This window comes from Aythya ferina (assembly GCF_964211825.1).
Source record: "Aythya ferina genome assembly, chromosome: 29".
NCBI lineage: Eukaryota > Metazoa > Chordata > Aves > Anseriformes > Anatidae > Aythya > Aythya ferina.
In genome coordinates, this window is record NC_140326.1 from 205,034 (window position 1) to 224,965 (window position 19,932).

The following is a 19,932-nucleotide window of genomic DNA, read 5'->3' on the forward strand; positions in this document are numbered from 1 at the left end:
AATGCTAAAAACAAAGTACAAAAACTTCTGTAATTAGTGAACATTCTGTGACCTTGATAGATTCCAGAAAGTTGGTGAATTAATATGATCAGACAAAAGTAAAAATAATAAAAAAAAAAAAATCTTTAAAGAAAAAATAAAGAGATTATTCCTAGATTTAGAGTTCAAAAATAAGATAGAAGACATCTGTAGTGATGTATTTCTATGCCTGTGACTTCACCAGCTTAGTTTGAAAGCTTTTATTGCATTTACATATGTGTTCTTAACCTTTTACCTTTCTTCTGTGTCTGACTTTGTAGAATGAGCTTGGTAACTTTGCTCGAAGCTCTACGCTCCTTCGTCAATCATTCTATCCTAAATTTCAAACAATGTTCCAGCCATGTAACCTGAAGGGAGCACTGCAGCTCATTGAAGATTTTCATGCCCAAGTTCAAGTTGACTGGAGCCCTCGGAAAGCTGTGAAGAAGAGTGGTATGTATACTTTTACTTTTTCCTGATCTAAATTTAAGCAGAAACTAAGTAACATGCAAATTCTAAAAACCAGGGAGGAAATAGTATTTTCTGCAGTGAAGGGAATAACAGAAACAGTATTTTCAAGAAGTCAGTAGTGAATAACACTATTTGCCCATGCCAGTATCTATCCTCACCTGTTCATTCTTTACACAGCCAATGAATTTCCATGTTTGCCAAAGCAAGTGGCATGGATTTTGGCAACAAGGAGAGTCTTTATGTATCCAGAGTTATTGCCAATATGTTCCTTGAAAGCAAACCCTCCCCGGGACAAGATTATCTTCACAAAAGCAGAGGACAAGTAGGTGCTTAGAATTGCTGAATAACATGCGCACCAATGAACTTCCTTTATATGGTAAAGTTTTAGGATACAATCTTTAAGAACAGCTGTCTGTTGTGGAACGGTGTATGCAAATAGCAATCTGAACTACTGTGTAAAAGACTGCTTTTTTATTTTTTTTTTTCCCTCTCCTTATTTCTTCAGTTTATTAGCTTTAGGTCTGAAACATTTTGAAGGGACGGAGTTTCCAAAGCCTTTGATCAGCAAATATCTCTTACCAACAAAAACTGCCCACCAGCTGACAGTGCGAATTAAGAATCTCAATATGAATCGAGCTCCTGATAATATCATCAGAGTAAGTGATGCATTCAGATTATGGATTGGTATTTTTCACATTTGTCTATCTGGTTCATATTTGTCATACAAAAAGAGATGTGCTGTTTGTTCCAAGGACCTTTTTGTACATATGCTGATGCTTTCTTAAAAGAAAATGTGATCCTCCCATGAAGGGTGACAGTTTCTTCAAAATGACCGTATGATTTTTACTTTGTAAGTATTTTAATTAATATTTTGACAGCCTAGAGCCTAATGTAATCTAATCCAGAGTCTAATTGCAAACAGTCCTGGTACAGCTGTAGCTTCAATAATCCAGACAAATTTGCATAAATAAATTTTAAATAGCAAAATGTAGACGAAAGTGCTGTCTCCGGTCAAGCTGTACGTCCAACAGGCCAAATATCCTCTCCCATAACTAATGTCCAGTGCTGAAAAGAGAATAAGAAACAGAAACTTAAAGCTAGTACATGTGCACAACTGGTAGAACTTTGTTTTTTTTTTTTTTTTTTTTTCTGAGAGAAACCAAGATGACAGTGAGCATTCATATGAACACTTTTACAGAGCACAATTCTTAGCCTATATCCCAGCAGTTCTTGGACAGGTGTTCTGACCATGGTTGTCTTGCCTTGCATTGTCTCCTCTCTCCACACAGTACTATAAAAAGACAAAGCAGTTGCCTGTTCTGTTCAAGTGCTGTGAGGAAATCCAGCCTAGTGAGTGGAAACCACCCGTGGAGAGAGAAGAACATCGCCTGCCATTTTGGCTAAAGGTACAGTTTCTGCTGTTTCTTCATCCAGCATAGCTTTGTTTATTTCTTTTTTTTTTTTTTTTTTTTCCTTCTTACAGTATAGGTTCAGAATGAGTTGTTTGGGTAGGCTATAGCTCTGAAGTCAAAAAGTAGTCTGACTGCATTGTAGGGGAGCCTGTGTTACCTTGGGTCCAGGTAGTAAATCTATCAAGAGCAGCACTTAGCAACATGAAGTATTATACACTGCTCTTGGTGTGACTGCCCAGCTGCACTATGGAGCTGAAGTTGTTGTGGATTTTCTTTGCTTTTTGGTGCATCCTTGTACATGATACATGGGTGTATTTCTAATGTCTGTTTTGATGTGTTTATTTTTTAATTTGACTTCGTTAATTTTTTAATTGACATAATCTGACCCTTGCCTTATGCATTATGGTTAGTGGTGTTGCTGTCTTTCCCACTGTGTTGTAGCCAGGAGAAAGTGTTTGTTCTTCTTTACAAACCTTTTAAGAGGAAAGAAGAAATCTGTGTTTTTTTTCACAGAATTGTAGGGGTTGGAAGGGACTTCAAGAGATCATCAAGTCCAACCCCCCTGCCAAAGCAGGTTCCTTAGAGCAGGCTGCCCAGGTAGGTGTCCAGACGGGCCTTGAATATCTCCAGAGAAGGAGACTCCACAACCTCCCTGGGCAGCCTGTTCTAGTGCTCTGTCACCCTTTATCACCCTTTTTGTGTTTTTCTTTGTAAGATGATGTTCACCTGCAGTGTGGCTGTTATTACACCTGAATGTCTCTCACTTTCTAAGGATTCTTTCTCTGAGATTCCTAGCACAGTGAAGACTTAAATTGGAGGCATAGTGACTGCACTGAGGGTCGCTCAGTGAGGTCTGTGTCTGAGGAAAAAATGAGATGCCCTAAAATCTAGTTCTCTTAATGGCACTGTTACAGTGAAGCTTCCCTCCCACAGCCTTGTATTTACTGAAGGAAAGCTTACAAAGCAGTTTGGTTCTGTTGTTTCTTTTAGGCACTTGGATTCCTTTGAAGGCTCTAGAGTAAAACTTGTGAATGTTAAACAGTAAATAAAAAATTGCTTTACTTTTAGAAGCGAGTTACTGCCTTTCTTCTGCAGTGCTGTTTGAAGGTAGGCAGAACCTGTGGATTGGACTAAAAACTCCCCTATTTCCTTTAGGCAAGTTTGCCCTCCATTCAGGGGGAATTGAAGCAATTAGCAGAAGATGCGAGGGAGATGCCAGGTTCACCTGATGAAGAATCTGACTTTTTGGGCACAGAAAAGGAAACTTCGGACACAGAATATAATGAAAAATACCCTCTACTCATGCCAAAGGGACTAGTACTGACCTTAAAGCCTCTTGCCAATCGATTCTCTAGGAGAGCATGGAGAAGACAGAGGTCTTCAGCTCTGAAGCCTGTCCTCATTCGACCAAGTCCTTGTCTGCAGCCCATTTCCAACACTATTAACATTCAGAAAACCATGAAGTTATCCCAGTCAGAGGCTCCACCCAGCAAAGTTATGGTTCAGATTCCTCGATTAATCCAACCAGCTACGGTTATGCAGACAGTGCCAGGAGTGCAGCCTTTGAATGTTCCAGCAGTGGTGGGAAGTGGGGATGGCTTGGAATTTCAGAATGTGCTCTCTGCTTCGCATCCAGACTCCAGGCAAGCTTTCTCAGCTGCTTTACCACCAGCATTAGTGTCTTCAAATCCAATAACTTTTCAGCCAAAATTAATGTTACCAGCTTTGGCTGGAGCAAAAATACGCAAACCTTGTGTTCGCAAGGGATATCAGAAGAAAAAAGGGACAAAATCTGCCCCACTGATAAAGACTTCACCTTTGATCCAGCCATCTCCAGTCATTCTTACTGTACCTGCTACCACAGTGAAAGTGGTTAATATAGGCAATGGTTGCAACATGATTCAGCCCATAAATACAACTGTGGGGAGAGGCACTCAGGCTATTCCAGTTACAACCTTGTTGGTAAATCCATCCACTTTCCCATGTCCATTAAATCAGCCTCTAGTGACTTCCTCAATTCCTTCATTGATAGTTTCTCCTAACCCTGTTGGTCTTTCTGCATCTTCTGTTGGTGAAAATGAAGAACAACTGAATCTGGTTCCTTCGTGCCCTGCTGGAAACAGCAAAAATTCCTACCCCACAGTGGAGCCCAAGGCTGAACCCCAGGAGTTGTATGCTACATACTCAGCTGTCTCCCCCAAGAAGGAATGTAGTACAAATCCTGCCACTTCAAATAATGGCAGTCAGGAGATGGTAAATAAGAATGACTGCTGTAGCTGGACAGTGGTAGAAGGACAAGAGAATGCTTCAGAGCCATTGTCTGTGGACCTTTTGCCTCATTTAGAAGATCCAGATGAAACGGTAAAAATTGAGCCTGAAGATTCAAACGATGCCATCAAGGAAGTAAATCCAATACAGAAGAGGGATCTTCTGTGTGCTGAGGTGAAGGAGGAATTCATGCTGGGTCTTGGCCAGGAGCTGAACATGGAGGCCTGCTCATGTCCAAATGAGCTGAAAGAAATTAAAAAGGAGCATGCTGTGTGTGAAGAGAAGGGAGGAGAAGAAAGACGGGCTTTGCAGTCATCTCCCCATGATGAACAGCAGGTAGATGCAGCTGGTGTTACTGGACCGCAAGCAAGCAGTGAGTCTCCAAAGAATCATTCATACACAGTGGATCTCGAAGCAGAATTTAGTAGCCCACTAGGAAGACCAGAAGATTCGTCTAGTATGGATGGCCAGTCTGTTGGGACACCAGCTGGCCCTGAAGCTGGAGGAGAGAGAGAAGGACAAGAGGAAGACGACGATGATGACTTTGATGATTTCACACAAGATGAGGATGAAGAAATGTCATCAGCCTCAGAAGAATCTATTCTTTCGGTGCCAGAACTTCAGGTAAAAGCAAAGTTTCTAAAAATTGCTAATAATTTGTGTGCTGAAACAACTTAGTGACATAAGGGCAAATCACAATTTGATTCCAATTGGAAAGCTGGACTGTTAACCATATATTATCATGATATTTGTGCTGGTTTTGGAGAAACTGGACACCACGTATTTCTGAGATTTTTAAGTCTAAGCGAAAAGAATGTCTTGCAAAATTCCAGATTTAAATTCTGCTGATCAGTAAGGACTTTCTCAACTGAAGCTGTTCATTAAGAAATACTTTAACTATATTAATTTCCAAGACACAATTCCACCAAGCCTTTAAGAGATAAGACCATTAAGGAATCTTTTCTAACTTAAGGCTTTTTTCCATGTTCGATTCTGAGTTGAAGTTTGTGTGTGATACAAAAATGGGCAGTTCTAGTTCTTGTGGAATTCTGTCACTTTACTAGAACCCTCTGATCAGATATTGATCTGTGGTGGTGTTCAGCACTGTTAGGATTATAATGGAGTGAGCTAGATGCTGAATGATGTTCAAAGAAACACTAAAAGAAAATAATGTGGATTTTTGTTGTTGCTTTTGAAGGAGACAATGGAAAAACTTACTTGGCTTGCAACAGAGAGACGCTTAAGCCAAGAAGGAGATTCTGAAGAAGAGAATTCCCAGGAAGAGAACTCTGAGCCGGAGGAGGAAGAGGAGGAGGAAGGGGAAGGAATAGAGAGTTTACAGAAAGATGATGAAGTTTGTGGAGACGTGTCAGAAGAACCTAAATCAGCCTTCACATTGACAAAGATGGCCCCGCAGGTGGAAGCCCACAGAATACCACCAGGTAAGTTTTGTTGACTTCTTTTGATGCAGGGTATAGGGAACTGCTGTCTGCAGTAAAAGCAAAACCATAGGGAAACTCCATCTGGGTTTAATTTCACTTAGCATTTCTGAGCTTAGTATTGCTTTCCATCTGAAAAATTTATAACAATCATCATTCTGTAAGAATGGCTCTTAACGCAGAAGCCCTTGCATATGTGTCGTGGTTTAACCTGGCCGGCAGCTAAACACCACACAGCCGTTCACTCACCCTCCTCCCTCCCTCTCTGGGATGGGGGAGAGAAACAGAAAGTGAAGCCCGTGAGTTGAGATAAAGACAGTTTAATAAGACAGGAAAATAATAATAACAATAATAATAACAATTATGATAATAGTACTACTACTAATAATGTGCACAAACAAGTGATGCACAATGCAATTGCTCACCACCCGCTGACCGATGCCCAGCCTAACCCCGAGCAGTCTGGCCCCCCTCCCCCGGCTAGCCACCCCTATATTTTGTTTAGCATGATGTCAGATGGTATGGAATACCCCTTTGGCTAGTTTGGGTCACCTGTCTTGGGTCTGTCCCCTCCCAGCTCTTGCTGCACCCCCAGCCTGCCCGTTGGCAGGACAGAGGAAGAAGCTGAGAAGTCTTTGGCTTAGTATAAGCACTGCTCTGCAACAATTAAAACAACGGGGTGTTATCAGCACTCTTCTCATCTTAAGCCAAAACATAGCATTCAACCAGCTACTAGGAAGAAAATTAACTCTGTTCTAACTGAAACCAGGACAATATGTCAGCTGAGCATCTTCAGTTTGTTGTAATGCATTTATGCTTTAGGAATTTGCAAACATGAGATGTGTGCCTTGTGTCAACTAATACCCCAAATCAATACAAGAACAAGGTTAAATAGTCATACTTTTAAGTTGAATTTTGTGTTATAACGTCATGTTGGGAACAGTCAAGGAAACAAAGTAACAACTTTACAGAATATAGCAAGCAGTAGATGAATTTAAACAGGGATCTTTGAGGAGGTGGACCCAGTAGACCAGCAGATTCCCAAGATTAAAGACACAAAAATTTCAAGGTAGCAAATCTTTGCATAGTATTTCATTCCATATTATCTGACACCAGTTAGTTGTCTGTGATGTTAACTGTATTTGTGCAAGTAATAAGCCAGAAGAGTAATTTGCAAGTGTTAAGTCCAGCTCTGCTCATATCACATCTGTAGTTTTGCCCCTGGTATTCAGTAGATTTACCTACTGTTTTTTTTAGCAGACTGCTAGCTGAGTAGCAGCTAGGGTCAAAGATGGGTTTCTTGATGTATCCAGAGACTTTTCTCATCAGTTGTTGTAAGCAGCCAATTTTAAATGTTAGCCAGCCTGACTAATAAGAGGTATTTTGCTCATGCACATACAAGAGGATGTAAACAGTTAACTCATTGCTAAGTCTGAAAACCTACTTCTGTATCGTAATGTTGGTCTAGAGGAGTAGTCATCTGCCAGCCCGGAGAATGTATAAGTGCATGTACAACTTGCTTTGTGCTTCTTTACAGGAGAGAATGTGAAAGCCCCTGGGAAAAGCAGGAGTTCCCACAGAGCCAGAAATAAGAGGGGACGGACTCGTGCCAGCAAAGACACGTCAAAGCTGCTCCTCTTGTATGATGAAGACATCCTGGAGAGAGATCCCCTGCGGGAACAGAAAGATCTGGCATTTGCACAAGCCTATCTAACCAGAGTAAGCCAGGCCAATAAGTAACCCAGAAACAGGAACATCACGCACTGTGAATCCTCACAGTTCCCACCTGAGCCACATAACTGTCATTTCTAACTGTGGGTGCCAGTTGTGACTAGAATGGAGTTACCTTTCTTCTTGGCACCCCATTTGGTGTTACTTCACTTACTGAATTGTCTTTATCTTGATCTGTAAGATTTCTTGCTTTTGCTCTTTTATCCTCTCCCCTGTCCTGTTTTGGGGAGGCAGGGAGTGAGTGAGAGGCTGTGGGGGTCTTTAGCTGCTGCCTGGGGCCAGCCCACAACACTGGGTCAGTTTTAATTTCAGAATTTCTTGGGTCTTGAATTTGGTTCTTTTCTGTCTTATGAGCAATCTGCATTTATCTTTAAGGAAGAGTTTTCTTGGCCCAACAGAACTGGAAGCATTATATGAATGCTGGGTGACAAGTGATCAGAGATTACCAGATTAATTTATTTTCTTCCTGAATGTTAGGCAGTCCTATAAAGGTCTTGTTCTTTGCAGGTGCGTGAAGCATTGCAGCATGTTCCTGGGAAGTATGAAGACTTCCTTCGTGTTATCTATGAGTTTGAGATTAGCATGGACAAGCGAACAGCTGTGGATCTCTATTTCACTTTACAGAAACTGTTGCATGACTGGCCACAGTTGCTCACAGATTTTGCTGCTTTCCTTTTACCAGAACAAGCTTTGGAGTGTGGACTGGTAAGTAGAATGAAAGAAGCAGACCAGAATTTAAGCAGACAATGACAATGCTTGTGGGAATGAAAGAATGAGGAAATCTTCCTAGGGCAAGGAAAAACAGGGTAAATCAGTTGCTTACCTTCTGTTTTATTAGTTGGAATTGAAAAGTCTAGTGTCTGTTATAAAACTCAAATACGACTGTGCGGAATCAGCCTTTCCAAGTTGCATCCCAGAACCTGACTGCAGAGAGGCAACATGCAGTAAGTGGAATGGTTCCCTGTCTCAGAAATCTGCCTTCCACTTCTTAAGATACAGGCTTTCACCCATTACATTCCTTCTGAATTTTCTTGTCTTTTGTGCATGGGGTTGAAGTAAAATTTTACAGCTTATGGAAGTATTGATATACAAAGTGCTGTTTATTTCTCATCTTCAACCTCTTCCCAGTTTTGCAGTGTGTATCCGTACAAATGGAAAACAAATAGCAAAAGAGGAGAGGTATTGTAATAGTTCATTTAAGCCAACTAGAGATACTTGGAAATACATTTTTAGATGTGAGGAGTGAATCTTTTTTTTTTTTTTTTTTTTATCAGTTTGAAGAGCAGCAAGCGTTTGAAAAAAGCCGGAAGTTCCTCAGGCAACTGGAGATTTGTTTTGCTGAAAATCCTGCCCACCATCAAAAGATCATCAAAGTTCTGCAGAGTTGTGTGGACTGCCTTCCGCAGGAGATTGCAGAGGTAATGGGGGTTCCAGGTACCTCCTTTCTCTCATAAGTCCTCAGAACACAATATGCTAGCTTGCTTCACTGTTCCCATGTACTGCTCTTTGGGACCATGAGCATTTACCAAGTCTGATCTCCCTCCATGGGGTGTGGTAGAGAATCAAAGCTGCCCTCCTCATCAGGCTTTACGATTAACTGGCCTGCCTGAGTCTCCTCTCTCCTATCTTCACCTTATTTTTTTCACCTTGCCAGTGACATTTTAGCTTAGTGCCCTCTGCAGAGTCTGCCTAGAATTTTGGAGGGATTTTTTTTTGCTAATTTGATAGCTGAATATAGAATGGTCTCAAAATATTCATGAGGTAGTAACAATGCAAGTATAAAATTCCATGTTGGAGTTATAATAAGCCTTGATGTTCTGCTTGCCCTAAGAAATCCTTCTAAGAATGTGATGATATGGAATGAAATGCCTGTTTTCTCTGGATTTCTTCCTTTCAGCTGAAGACCCAAGTGTGGCAACTGTTGAAAGGACATGACCACTTGCAGGATGAGTTCTCAGTTTTCTTTGATCACTTACGTCCCTCGGCCAACCGCATGGGAGATTTTGAGGAAATCAACTGGACAGAAGAGAAGGAATATGAGGTGGAGGAATCTTTTTGCAAGACCAGAAAAGATAAAAGCAGAGATAATAGAAATGTTTCAACTTGAAGGACTCAAATTGTGGCTGCATCTCCAGAGTGACTGAAATAGCAGGGTGGGATAGCTGTTGGTGGACTGGAACAAACTTCTCAAATGTCTTTACAGCATTTTTGACTCTTCTAACATAGTTGAACTGGTGGTGCACTGGAACTGAGCTCAATACTCAGAAATTCATGGGGAAAATGAAATTTGTTCTTGTGAGGAGCTATCACGATAAGCAATTTTTGTTTTGTTTTTTTAGTTTGATGGGTTTGAAGAGGTGTCTTTGCCAGATGTAGAAGAAGAGGATGAACCACCCAAGATGCACACAGCCTCAAAAAATAAGAAACGTAAAGAGATCGGAGGCCAGAACAATGACAAGGTGGGCCTGGGATATCTCACTAGTCCACATATTTGGACTCTAAGCAAACACAAGTCTGTGAGGATAAATGTCTGTATAGAGATATTACAACAGCCTGTAAAGATTTTAAGAAAGGGAATGAAATGTTTCCATTGTGCTTTGCTTGCTAGCAGTATAATTGTTTTAGTTCTCTCAGGGTACACACAGAGTGTTGCTCCAGCCCTTCCTGACTCCCTTTGGGGTTAACCTTGCCCTGACTGTCATCTTTGTGCACATTTATCAGCTGGAGTCTGTCTGTTTCCAGGAGGTCGAGTGGGTAGATGGGATGAAGGAATGTTCATGTTCCTGCCATGAAGGGACTATCGACCTTAAGCTAAAGAAAAGCAAAAGGAGGACCTGCAGCCATTGCAGTAGTAAGGTTAGTTGATAGGCCAAGTCATTGGAGTGGTAAGTACAGTTCTGTCAAGAGTCCCACTGTTTTTTTGGTGATGATCTGTTAAGCCTGGGACCTCCTGTCTCTGTAATGTGTTGGGGAAGAAAATAAAAGATAACCAACAGTGTTGTCTTCTTTGGAGCCTTGACTGCCCTACCCGGCCTTCTGTCATCTTATCTCCTTCATGCTTTCTGTTGCCCTTCCTTGCTATGCTAAATAGTGTCGATTTTGACGTTCCTTTGAGTTAAAAATAAGATTTTTTTTTTTTTTGGTGGAAGATTCTTGTGTGGCCCCTATATGGAGAGAACTCTACCTATTCCTAATAATAAAGATTCAGCTTCCTAAATGCAAACATATTGCCAAATTGAAGGCTTAACTAGAGTCAAGTAATGCTTTGGAAGAAAGGCTGAGGTGTTAGGTTTGGATCAGTACACTGTGTCTATAATTACATGCCTATATATTGGTTTGCAGGTGTGTGAGAACAAGTTTTATAAAAATAAAGATTCTCAAGAACTGACTGCTTCCCTTGTTCAACAAGAATCGAGTCCTCAGCCTGAAGGAAAGGATTCTGGAATGTCTAAGGAACTTGCGGAAGAAAGCTTGGAAAGCAGAGATGAGGGAGAGGATGTCCAGCGTAGAACAAAAACCATATCTAGGAAAGTGGACTCTCTCACATCAGGTATGTGAAAGTCTCATGCGTGGACAGCTACTATCATTTTTGTCCAAACTGGTTCCCACATTGAGATAATAACTTCTAATATTTCTTTCATTTTTTTCCTTGTCTTCATCCACTCTAGATGCTTTAAACACGCATATATCCAGAGCATTGAAAAAAGCTTTCCTGACTAGAGAAATACTCTCCAGTTTTTATAATTACTGATACATTTAAGCTTCTGTTGCCAGCATATTAATCTTATCCCCAGTACTACCTGTCCATGATACTTTTTTTTTTTTTTTTTTTGCTAGTTTTCACGTTAGCACAACTCCAAATAAGATAATTTTGTTCTGGGCTGCATACTTAAGCTCTTTCATGTGGTCATCATTTCCCCTTACCTGGTTGTAGTAAGCCTGAACAAAATTGATTGCAGAGTGCGTTCTTTGAAGTACAGGATGTGTAAACTGCAGCTAGAACTACAAAGCTGCTCCCAAACTGTGTTCTCATTTACAGCATTATCCTCTAGAATCCAAAAATCTATTTAAGTAAATTAAACTTCTGGAAGTTTTTTTCTTACTAACAGCTAGTCTGAACTTGTATGGGTTTCTTACCAGGATCTCCCCTGGAAGGAGGAATTGTCTGTGGCAGACATGTATCTTCAGAAAAAGCAGCGTTGCCTGATAATCAGGTTCAAGAAGCAGGTGTCAGTGCTGTTGTGAATACCACAAAAGACAGTCATTCTTTTATCACTGGGCCTGGATGCACACACCTACAAAAAGCTACTCAAAACCTACCTCAAGAAACCAAAGGCAGCCCTTGCACTGAAAGAAGTGTTAGTGACGGACTAAACCAACAACATCAAGGAAATACAAATACTTCCCTTGGGTTGAGCAGAGATGTGCTGTTGTCTTCTCATTCTGCTCCAATGAAAGGTTTAACAGGACCTAGTTCCTCTTCTGGAAACAGTTTGTATCAGACTGAAGGGCTTCACTCTGAATCAGCAGACAAGTATGCCATCTTTGGTCACTCTTCAAAGTTAAGCGTGAGAGAATTTGAAGGACCACCTTTGCTTCTGGAAGGAAAATCTGAAGCAAAGCAAGGCTGGATAACACCAGATAGAAAGCCAGCACTGGGTAAGAGCTGCTGCTCACAGTCCCCCAATAATTGTGTTTTGGAAGCAGATGATACGAGCTGCATTGGAAGTTTTCCTGAGAACAGATTAAAGTCAAATGCAAACAACTGCTTCCAGGTGCATCAGCATTCTGAGGAGCTAGAGTATAGAGTGGTTACTGCCTCCCTGGGGCAGAAGGAAGAGGAGCAGCAACAGCAACGAGTCACAGAAGCAACTGTGTGTGCCAAGAACAGCAAAGTCAGCTCCACCGGGGAGAAGGTTGTCCTCTGGACCAGGTATATCTGCCTTAACTGCACCTTACAACTTCAGTGCATTCAGTATTTGGCTTTGTTTGGCATTCAAAGTTTGGTTTTAATATTTATAGAGTTCTTTATTTTCATCTTTTTCTCCAATTTTCTAATGTCTTCTGCAGCTTCCCTTCTTTGAATATTCTTGCCTTGTTTCCTCTAACCACAGTCCATCATAACTGCAATCTTGGTCTGATCAGAAGTATAGCCTGCTTGTGGCAGTGTAATTATTGTAATACTCTACGCTAGGAAAGAAATGTTTTTCCCACAAAAAGCTTATGAGAAAAATACAAACAGGCTAAACGTGACTCTGCTTAGAGATGTGTCTTGTGAGTGGTGGTAGTAGTAGTAAATGAACAGGGCTGCTGGACTTGTTCCATTATTAAGTTTTTAAGTTTGATCTTTAGATCTGTACTTCGGAACAAACCTCTCAGGTTTGTAGTGGTTGAAGTGTGTTAATGCTCATTTTTGGCTGCTTTCATAACCATTGTACTGCCTTGTAGGGAGGCTGACAGAGTCATCCTTACCACCTGTCAGGAGAAAGGAGCCCATCTGGAAACCTTCCATGCCATCTCACAGAAATTGGGCAACAAGACCGCTAGTGAGGTAAGGGGTTGGTGTGAAAATGCTTGCATTAGCTAGAGTGAGTAGGGAAAAGCGGGTGGAAAGGAAGGAGATGTAAGGGTTGGCTATTGTAATAGCCTCTCAGACCTAATTTTCAATTTGAAATTTGATGCATCAGAGAAAAATAATCCTGACTGCACAGTCATGGGCTTTTTTTCAGACAAATTATATGATTATTTGCTGAAGAGACTGCTAATGAAGATCAAAGTTTTAGAGGAAATGACTATGCAGTGACACAGTATAACCCTGTTAAATGATTGGCACCATCATAGACTTCATTTTTTTTGAATTTTCAATTTACCTGACTACCGAAGAGAAAGAAGCTATTGCCTGTTAAGATAGTCAAGTCTCTTTACAGAGTTTTTTTGGTTTGTTTTTATTAATTGATCAGCTTCCTTATGAAGAACTGCTCAGTCAGTTTAAACAACAGGTCTGATGTCTTGTCTGGTAGTAGGCCCTACTCTGTGCTCAGGGAGAACAGCAGAAGTATGGGAATGAAGTAGTTTGTCCCCATCGTGCTGCTGTTATTTTCAGTAGTGTGCCATTTTTAGGGATTTAAGTTGGAGATTTCACATTAAGCCACTTTACTCACAGGAGATAGGTCAATCAGTCGTCATATCTAATGCTTCCATTCCTGAATTTTGCCTTTTTTTTTTTTTTTTTTTTAATCTAGCCAAGGATTTGTGTCTGTTTGCTGTATGCTATCTGTTCTTTTTTTTTTTTTTTCCTGACTCTTACAAACTTTTCTGTCAGGTAGCCAACACCATGTACATTTAAGAATCTACTATAGATCAAATATGGGTTGTATTTTGTTTTTTTTTTTTTTCCCCAAGAAGTATGCAATTATACCTGCATTTCTAGTGCATTTTGATCAAATGTTATGTGGCTTTCTACAGCATGTGGAAAGTGGTGGTGTTATATTATTCCAAAATCATTTGTACTGTTGACAATAATTTTGTTTGTCTGAAAGGTCTGTAATACTGCTGTCTTCCTTCACAGCCATTTTAGTTAACCCAGTTTGAAGGGTGATTATTACTTCATCCGCCTGAAACTTGTTCCTTATTGCTGTGTCTTAGTTAACTGCAATTGTTTGCTTGTTTATTAACTGATGTTTAGCTACATCTTTTTTCCCCCAAGTATTTAGGCTTTGCTGTCTGGAGTTAAGTGCTTGTCTGTGCCTGCCAGCTTTCCCTATTCATGAAAATTTTGTTTGGAAAATTCTGACTTTTTCCAAAAGGCTAACAAACTGGTATTTTGCAGTGGAGCCAAAAAAACACCTGTCTTGGTCCTTTTTACATTACCATTGTATTCTAGCCTTGTATTTGGTACCAGAAGTATTTCAATTATGATACTTGGGTTGTCAGCCCTCTATTTAAATACAGGGAACCTGTCTTCCAAAGAAAACAACCCTATGCACTTCCATTTCTCTCTCCCTTTATGTTGAATCTTGTGTAGAACATAACCCTGAACTTCCTAATATGAAACTTCTATTTCACATCACTGTTCAGGCCACTAGTCATCTTGAATTTCCCTTGGTTTTCAGGTATCCCACAGGTTCAGAGAACTGATGAAGCTGTTTCATACATCCTGTGACGGGAGTTCTGAAGATGAGGAGGATGCAACTAGTACTAGTAATGCAGACCAATTGTCAGATAAAGATCTGCTTCTTTCTGAAGAAGAACCTGATGACTAAGGGTTTCCTGGTTTGATAAGCTGCTGACTGAGAGCTGTTTGCCAGTTTGCTGCTAGACAGGTGCTATAGATAAAGGAAAAAATGCTTTTGCAGGTACTTAATATGGCACCTTTTTTGGTTCACTTTCTTGGTAACTTCTGACAAGCAGCACTTCTCCACCTGTATCAAACTAAAGGAACAAAGAAAGTGTTAACATCCTTCAGATATAGAATCTATACAGGGTACTTCAGAAACAAAATGACAGGACTGATGTTTGTGGACACTGACCTCTGCCTGTCACAAAGACTTCAGCCATCAGACCTTTGCAGAGAATGTGTAAATACTGTATCATAAGATGTTTGTTTTCATGTGGAACACATGATTTTTTTGTAATTTTTTTCCCTTGTGTTGATTGTACATGGGAAAGTTACAGAATTCAAATTGTATTTATTGTGTGGTCTTAATCTAACATGCAAAGCACATGAGTTTGCAGAGTTTAGAAGAACCAACCACCACCAGAAGAAGCAGCTTTCCTCCTTTACAAGACAACTTCAAGTAGGGGGACAACTTCTGCCAGCCTTTGTCATAGGGTGAAATTAAAAGGAAGGAGCAGAGGGGCCATCTTCAAGCACCATTTCCTTTATTTTGAAAGCAATCTTGAAGAATATTCTTCCTTCCCCTATCTCCGGTAATAAAGATGAGTCAGTCTGAATCTGTTTCATCTTCAGATTTATCGTCTCCAAAACCTGTCTCATAGCATTGTGATAGAGTTCTTAGTGCCTCTACAGCCTCGTGGAAGTCAGCCTGTTCTACTCCTGCAGAGAAAAAGCTGGCCCATCGTCGAATATTCAGCTTCTGTACATCTTTGTATAAGCTGTAGAGGAGTGTGTGCAGAACAGATGAAGACTGCAGGGATGTTAATACGGGGATACTTTCAACAGCTGCAGGGAAAAATATCTTTGTTTATATACAGCCATCAAAATGTGTTTCCCTAGTCTATTCTACTTAAAGTAACTGCTTATCAAGAGGATCATTACTTGAAGTAAGCATAGTAAAAAATGTGCTTCTGACTCAGTTTTTGCCCTGCTAGCTCAGAAGTGCTTTTTAAGGAAAAAAAAAAAAAATAACCACTTTAGCTCTGTTAGACCCTACTGCCCCTTTTTCCTGTTGCAAAGCAACTTTAACTACACATTACCTGCTGCAGAATAACTGGAAGGTTTGTCCAGGAGGAAGCCTTGTCTGGTCAGCAGAGGAGAAAAAAAACGGGGATAGGGAGGACGGGTCATACACGGCTGCTCAAGAACGTGGAATGTGCTGTAAAGAAGAAACTGAATAAAGTTACACAAAACTCTGTCTTCCCTTTCTAGTTGGTATTCCCTAATGAGACTTACCAACCTGAATGCCCCAGGAAACACAGTGTGTGAATACTGCTGCAGAATTTGCTCAGCTGTCTCAAAAGCATGGAGTGGAGAAGTAGGCTGCTTTCCTGGACAGCTGCTACAAAGAAAAAAAAATCATGTTTTTTTCAGGTGGAGGGGGGGACTTGAATGAAGATGGTGGTGACTTAAGTGCTCTTTAGTTGTTTCGCTGTTAAACTAGCAGCATAGTATCACTAGCCTGTCTTAATTCAACTGACACTCCTAATGGAAAGGCAGTAATTTTATACGAACTTCAGTCAGAAGTTGCCAGAGTTCTAAAGGAAAAGTGTAGTGCAAACTTTGATTACCTGGTGTGACCTTCTTTGCTAATTCCTCTTAGCACAACAGACTGAGCGAAACAGCAGCTGACACTTTGCTCCCTACATGAAGACAGCAGCTTCCAGGGCAGGTCCTGCTGATATGCATGTAAAACATCTGGAAGCGAGTGGCCATACACAACAGGAAAGGGAACAGAAGCCCACGCAGCTGCAACCTGTGAGTTAGAGAGGGGGGGTGACAACTCATGGTCTGTAATACGCTCCCCATGCTTCTGACACAGGCCTCTGTCCTATAAAGAAGGTGCTTACATTGCTGCATGTACATGAAGTAGAATAACACCAGCTCTTGTTTACAGCAGTAGTTCAGGTAGAGTTGAAAGAGTTAAAGGGTGCTGTTCTCTAAGCCCTTACCTTTCTCCCAGAGAAATTAAGTGTTTCAGCAAGGTGCATCATAGAGCCCCGAGAGGAACAGAGTCGGTAAGGAACAGTAAGGGTATCAAGTGCTGCTGCCAAAATTGCACTGCTGTGGTAGTTAAGTGACGCCTATGGAAGATACAAATGGAACTGTTACAGGACAAGTTTAAACTCTTCTGTTCCTTAAAAATACATACAAAAAGCAATTAATTTAAACAACAGCCTATATACATTAAAAAAAAAAAAAAAAAAAACAACAACAATATACTAAACCATTATTTAAGATTTTGGGTAAGCGTCAGCTGTTGGCTAACAACTGATCTGTTACTTGTTTTCTTGTCAGCAGATTTTTAGTTCCTGGACAGGGCTTGAGGTGCATACCCTGTACCTCTAGAATACCTACACTGTTAAAAGCATGTTCTGTTCAGTTGATTAAACTGTAACGGAATGAAGTATTGTTCATACCTCAAGCAGACTATTGACTTAGCATGTATTTAATATACTTCAGAAATCTAGTTTCAGCTGCAACAGACTGACAATTAAAAGTTAACAGTAATAATGCAAATAATAACATGGAACAGGATCTAAGAGTGGCGAGTAAAGTATTTTTTTCAGTGCAGAAACTGAAAATGGTATACTAACTAAAAGCATCCAAAAAAGAGAAACTCGTTAATCTTTTTAAAAGTTAAAAAAAAAAAAAAAGAATAGTAAGTCAGCAGTTGGGTCTACTGACAGGAAAAAAATCTTTTTTGCTTAGGCAAGCACCATTATAAAATACACAACTAAAATATGTAGCTGCAGAAAATATTTTGAGCGTCAAGTCGTAACGCTGTAAGCTACTAAAGAAAGCATTTTTTTTAGGTAAACTGCTACACAGTACATACATCATAGTTAATGTACGGAAATGTAATGGGAGGTTGTGGCTTGAGTCCTAGACTCCCATTGAGCGACATTGGGCAAAACAGCGAGCTGTGAGTGGAGAGGTGTACAATTCCTAGGACTGTGTTCATCAGCCTGTAAAAATTCTTCTGAGAATCCTGGAGAGAAAAATCCAACAAATGTATTCTTAAAGATGCAAATGAGATGCATGATAGCTTTACTTGTTTTTAATTTGTTTGTGGTTTTTTTTTCCAGTTACTTACCCCCATGTTATGCATGACTGGAGTCAAGCCCCAGGTCAGGATTCCTTTTCCTGAATACTCATCATAGAGCAATTCTGTCACCTTGGCACCAACTCCAGAGAACCCACTGTGTAGGTCACAGAGGACTTGAAATCCCTGTGTAAAACAAGAGACATGACATAAGTTTCTGTTTAATCTTAAATTTGTTTAAAAAGAAAGGGGTGGGGTGGGGTGGACTGAGCTATAAAACCTGCAGATAATCACACTCTTCGACATAGAAGTGCAACCGATCTTCCAGCTCCTCTACGCAGCCTTGTTCTTGCAGGAGCCTTTCACCTTGTCCAAAGGCTTCTAGACGACCAGACTCCCTAAAAAATAGAAAAAGCTGTTATTCTACTCTGTCTTAATATTCACCTGAAGCCAAAATTAATATCCTGTTCTGGATAACAAATTCTGAACTAAATGGCTGTTGCTTTTTAGCCTTCTGCTAAGACATACCCGTTGTGATTGTACTGCTGGATGACGTAGATGCTCCGGGGATGCAGCTGCACATTGAGGTAATCGGACCAGACCTGCATGCTGCTGCCTGAGCAAACATCCCAGGAAACATCGAGCTGTGCAGGGGCAGAAGTTGCATCTGGAAAGAGAGCAGTATGAAGAGCCAACATCTTTTCCACTCTGAATATGCCCCTGATAGGAAAGGCAAATGGGGAAAAAAGCTTCCCCTGAAATTGTATGGTACAGTTGCTCAACCTGTTTACTTCTGTAAACAAAGAAATGCTATCATGTAACTTTTCCTCTTGTGCCCTTGCATTAGTTCACAAACCGTCTACCATCAGTCTGCAGTCACGGGGGCTGCTCTACCTTTCCACAATTCTTTGATCTTCAGCAAGGAAACCAAAACCATCAGGATTGTACATATCAGGTAGCACAAAAATATAACACACAAAAAGCACGTGCACACCTTGAAGAGAAGTGCCGGAGCTGCTCTTTCCATCAGAAGAAGCATCTCCCTAAAGAAAAAGCCCAGGGAAGGCAATTACGCGATGCTTTGCCTCTTCTTTTCGTGGACATACTGGACAGAGCCCGACGTGCGGACACCAGCCCGCGGACAGGGCTGTAGCCCCTCCGTGGGGAGGAGAAGCTGAGAGCTGGGGCTGCTCAGCCACAAGGAGGCGGCTCCGGAGCATCCCATCCACGTCCATCCAGCGATACCCGGAGGTGCGGCGAGCGGCAGGCTCCTGCCAGCGGCGTCCAGCAGAACCTCCGCGTCGTGCCGAGGCTCTGCCGGTGTACCGGGAAGCACGGCCCGGCCGGGCGGGTGACGGAGCCCGGCACGGGTACCCAGCGAGCGGGGGAGCCCCGCGAGATCGCGGGGATCTCCGCGCGCCACCCAGCCGCTCGGACGGGGCCCGCAGGCGCCGCGCTGCGCCCGGAGAAACCGAGGCGAGGCCCCCGGCGCAGCCCCCACCTCCGGCCCCGCTTCTCCCTCCCTCCCTCACCATCCGCTGCCCGCGGTCCCGCGGCGAGGCGCCTCCGGCCGGCGGCTGCTCCACGTAGCTCGCCACGTCCCCGCGCCTGCAACAACGCAAAGCGGCGGCGGCTGCCGGCAGCCCCTCGGCGGCCTCCCCCCCGCCGCTACTCACCAGGCCGCCGGAGCCTCCGGGCAGACGGCGCCGCGCCCCAGCGAGCCCACGCCGCCTGCAAGAGGGGAGCAGCGGGGAGCGGGGTGGCCCCGCCGCGCCCCGGCCTCCCTCCTCCGTCCCTCCCGGCGCTACCTTTCAGCTCCAGCGCGATGAGGCGCGGCGTGCGGCTCTCCTCACGCCCGCCCGAGGCCCGCAGCAGGGTCCCGGCGCCGAGCTCGGCGGGGCCCGGGGGCGCCGCGGCCTGCGGGGGGGGCGAGCGAGTGAGCGCCGGGCTCCCGCCCGGGCCCCCCCGGTGCCCCCCGGCCTCCTCCCGCCGCCCACCTGCAGCCCCCACCAGTGGGAGCCCACGCAGCCCGCGTAGGGCCCCAGCTGCAGCGTCACCGCCTCCCCCGCCGCCATCGCCTCGCCGGGCTGCGGAAGCGGAGGCGCGTCACGGAGCGGCCCCCCCCCGACACCGACACCGACACCGGCCGCG

General features: G+C 42.6%; 2 protein-coding genes across 4 annotated transcripts in view; one reads left to right on the top strand and one right to left on the bottom strand.

Moving 5' to 3' along the window:
* Positions 1 to 15,933, top strand: part of LOC311424855 (GON-4-like protein) — a 30,557-nt gene extending 14,624 nt beyond the window's left edge. Inside the window, exons 16-31 of one of the 2 annotated variants that reach the window (XM_084500296.1) lie at positions 300 to 471; positions 667 to 811; positions 995 to 1,145; positions 1,779 to 1,895; positions 3,057 to 4,793; positions 5,368 to 5,611; positions 7,146 to 7,327; positions 7,847 to 8,044; positions 8,614 to 8,757; positions 9,237 to 9,380; positions 9,679 to 9,798; positions 10,082 to 10,195; positions 10,682 to 10,889; positions 11,480 to 12,272; positions 12,788 to 12,890; positions 14,452 to 15,933. In XM_084500296.1, the coding sequence (XP_084356422.1) occupies positions 300 to 471; positions 667 to 811; positions 995 to 1,145; positions 1,779 to 1,895; positions 3,057 to 4,793; positions 5,368 to 5,611; positions 7,146 to 7,327; positions 7,847 to 8,044; positions 8,614 to 8,757; positions 9,237 to 9,380; positions 9,679 to 9,798; positions 10,082 to 10,195; positions 10,682 to 10,889; positions 11,480 to 12,272; positions 12,788 to 12,890; positions 14,452 to 14,601 (4,722 nt within the window). In that variant the 3' untranslated portion in view covers positions 14,602 to 15,933. Of the gene's footprint in view, positions 1 to 299; positions 472 to 666; positions 812 to 994; positions 1,146 to 1,778; positions 1,896 to 3,056; positions 4,794 to 5,367; positions 5,612 to 7,145; positions 7,328 to 7,846; positions 8,045 to 8,613; positions 8,758 to 9,236; positions 9,381 to 9,678; positions 9,799 to 10,081; positions 10,196 to 10,681; positions 10,890 to 11,479; positions 12,273 to 12,787; positions 12,891 to 14,451 lie in introns of those variants that run through there. The other variant, XM_084500297.1, reaches the window with a different exon arrangement.
* Positions 15,204 to 19,931, bottom strand: MSTO1 (misato mitochondrial distribution and morphology regulator 1). Of its 2 annotated transcripts, none has more exons than XM_084500301.1 (14): positions 19,779 to 19,931; positions 19,590 to 19,698; positions 19,458 to 19,512; positions 19,314 to 19,389; positions 18,776 to 18,824; positions 18,310 to 18,448; positions 18,062 to 18,179; positions 17,833 to 17,967; positions 17,575 to 17,727; positions 16,688 to 16,819; positions 16,307 to 16,491; positions 15,976 to 16,074; positions 15,776 to 15,894; positions 15,204 to 15,521 (listed from the first exon to the last, which is right to left on the bottom strand). In XM_084500301.1, exons 1-14 carry the CDS (start codon positions 19,854 to 19,856, stop codon positions 15,283 to 15,285), a joined length of 1,686 nt encoding a protein of 561 aa, XP_084356427.1. In that variant the 5' UTR covers positions 19,857 to 19,931; the 3' UTR covers positions 15,204 to 15,282. The 2 variants fall into 2 exon arrangements, with proteins under 2 accessions (XP_084356427.1, XP_084356426.1); XM_084500300.1 differs by having other exon boundaries at positions 15,976 to 16,077.
* Position 19,932: the final 1 nt, after the last annotated feature.

Coding starts and splice junctions, on each gene's coding strand:
- MSTO1 (XM_084500300.1), bottom strand. CDS start 19,856: ATGGCGGCGGGGGAGGCGGTGACGCTGCAGCTGGGGCCCTACGCGGGC. Junction 18,825..19,313: donor GGGACCGCGGGCAGCGGATG/GTGAGGGAGGGA, acceptor CTTTTTCTTTAG/GGAGATGCTTCTTCTGATGG. Junction 15,895..15,975: donor GTGTTTCCTGGGGCATTCAG/GTTGGTAAGTCT, acceptor TCTTCTTTACAG/CACATTCCACGTTCTTGAGC.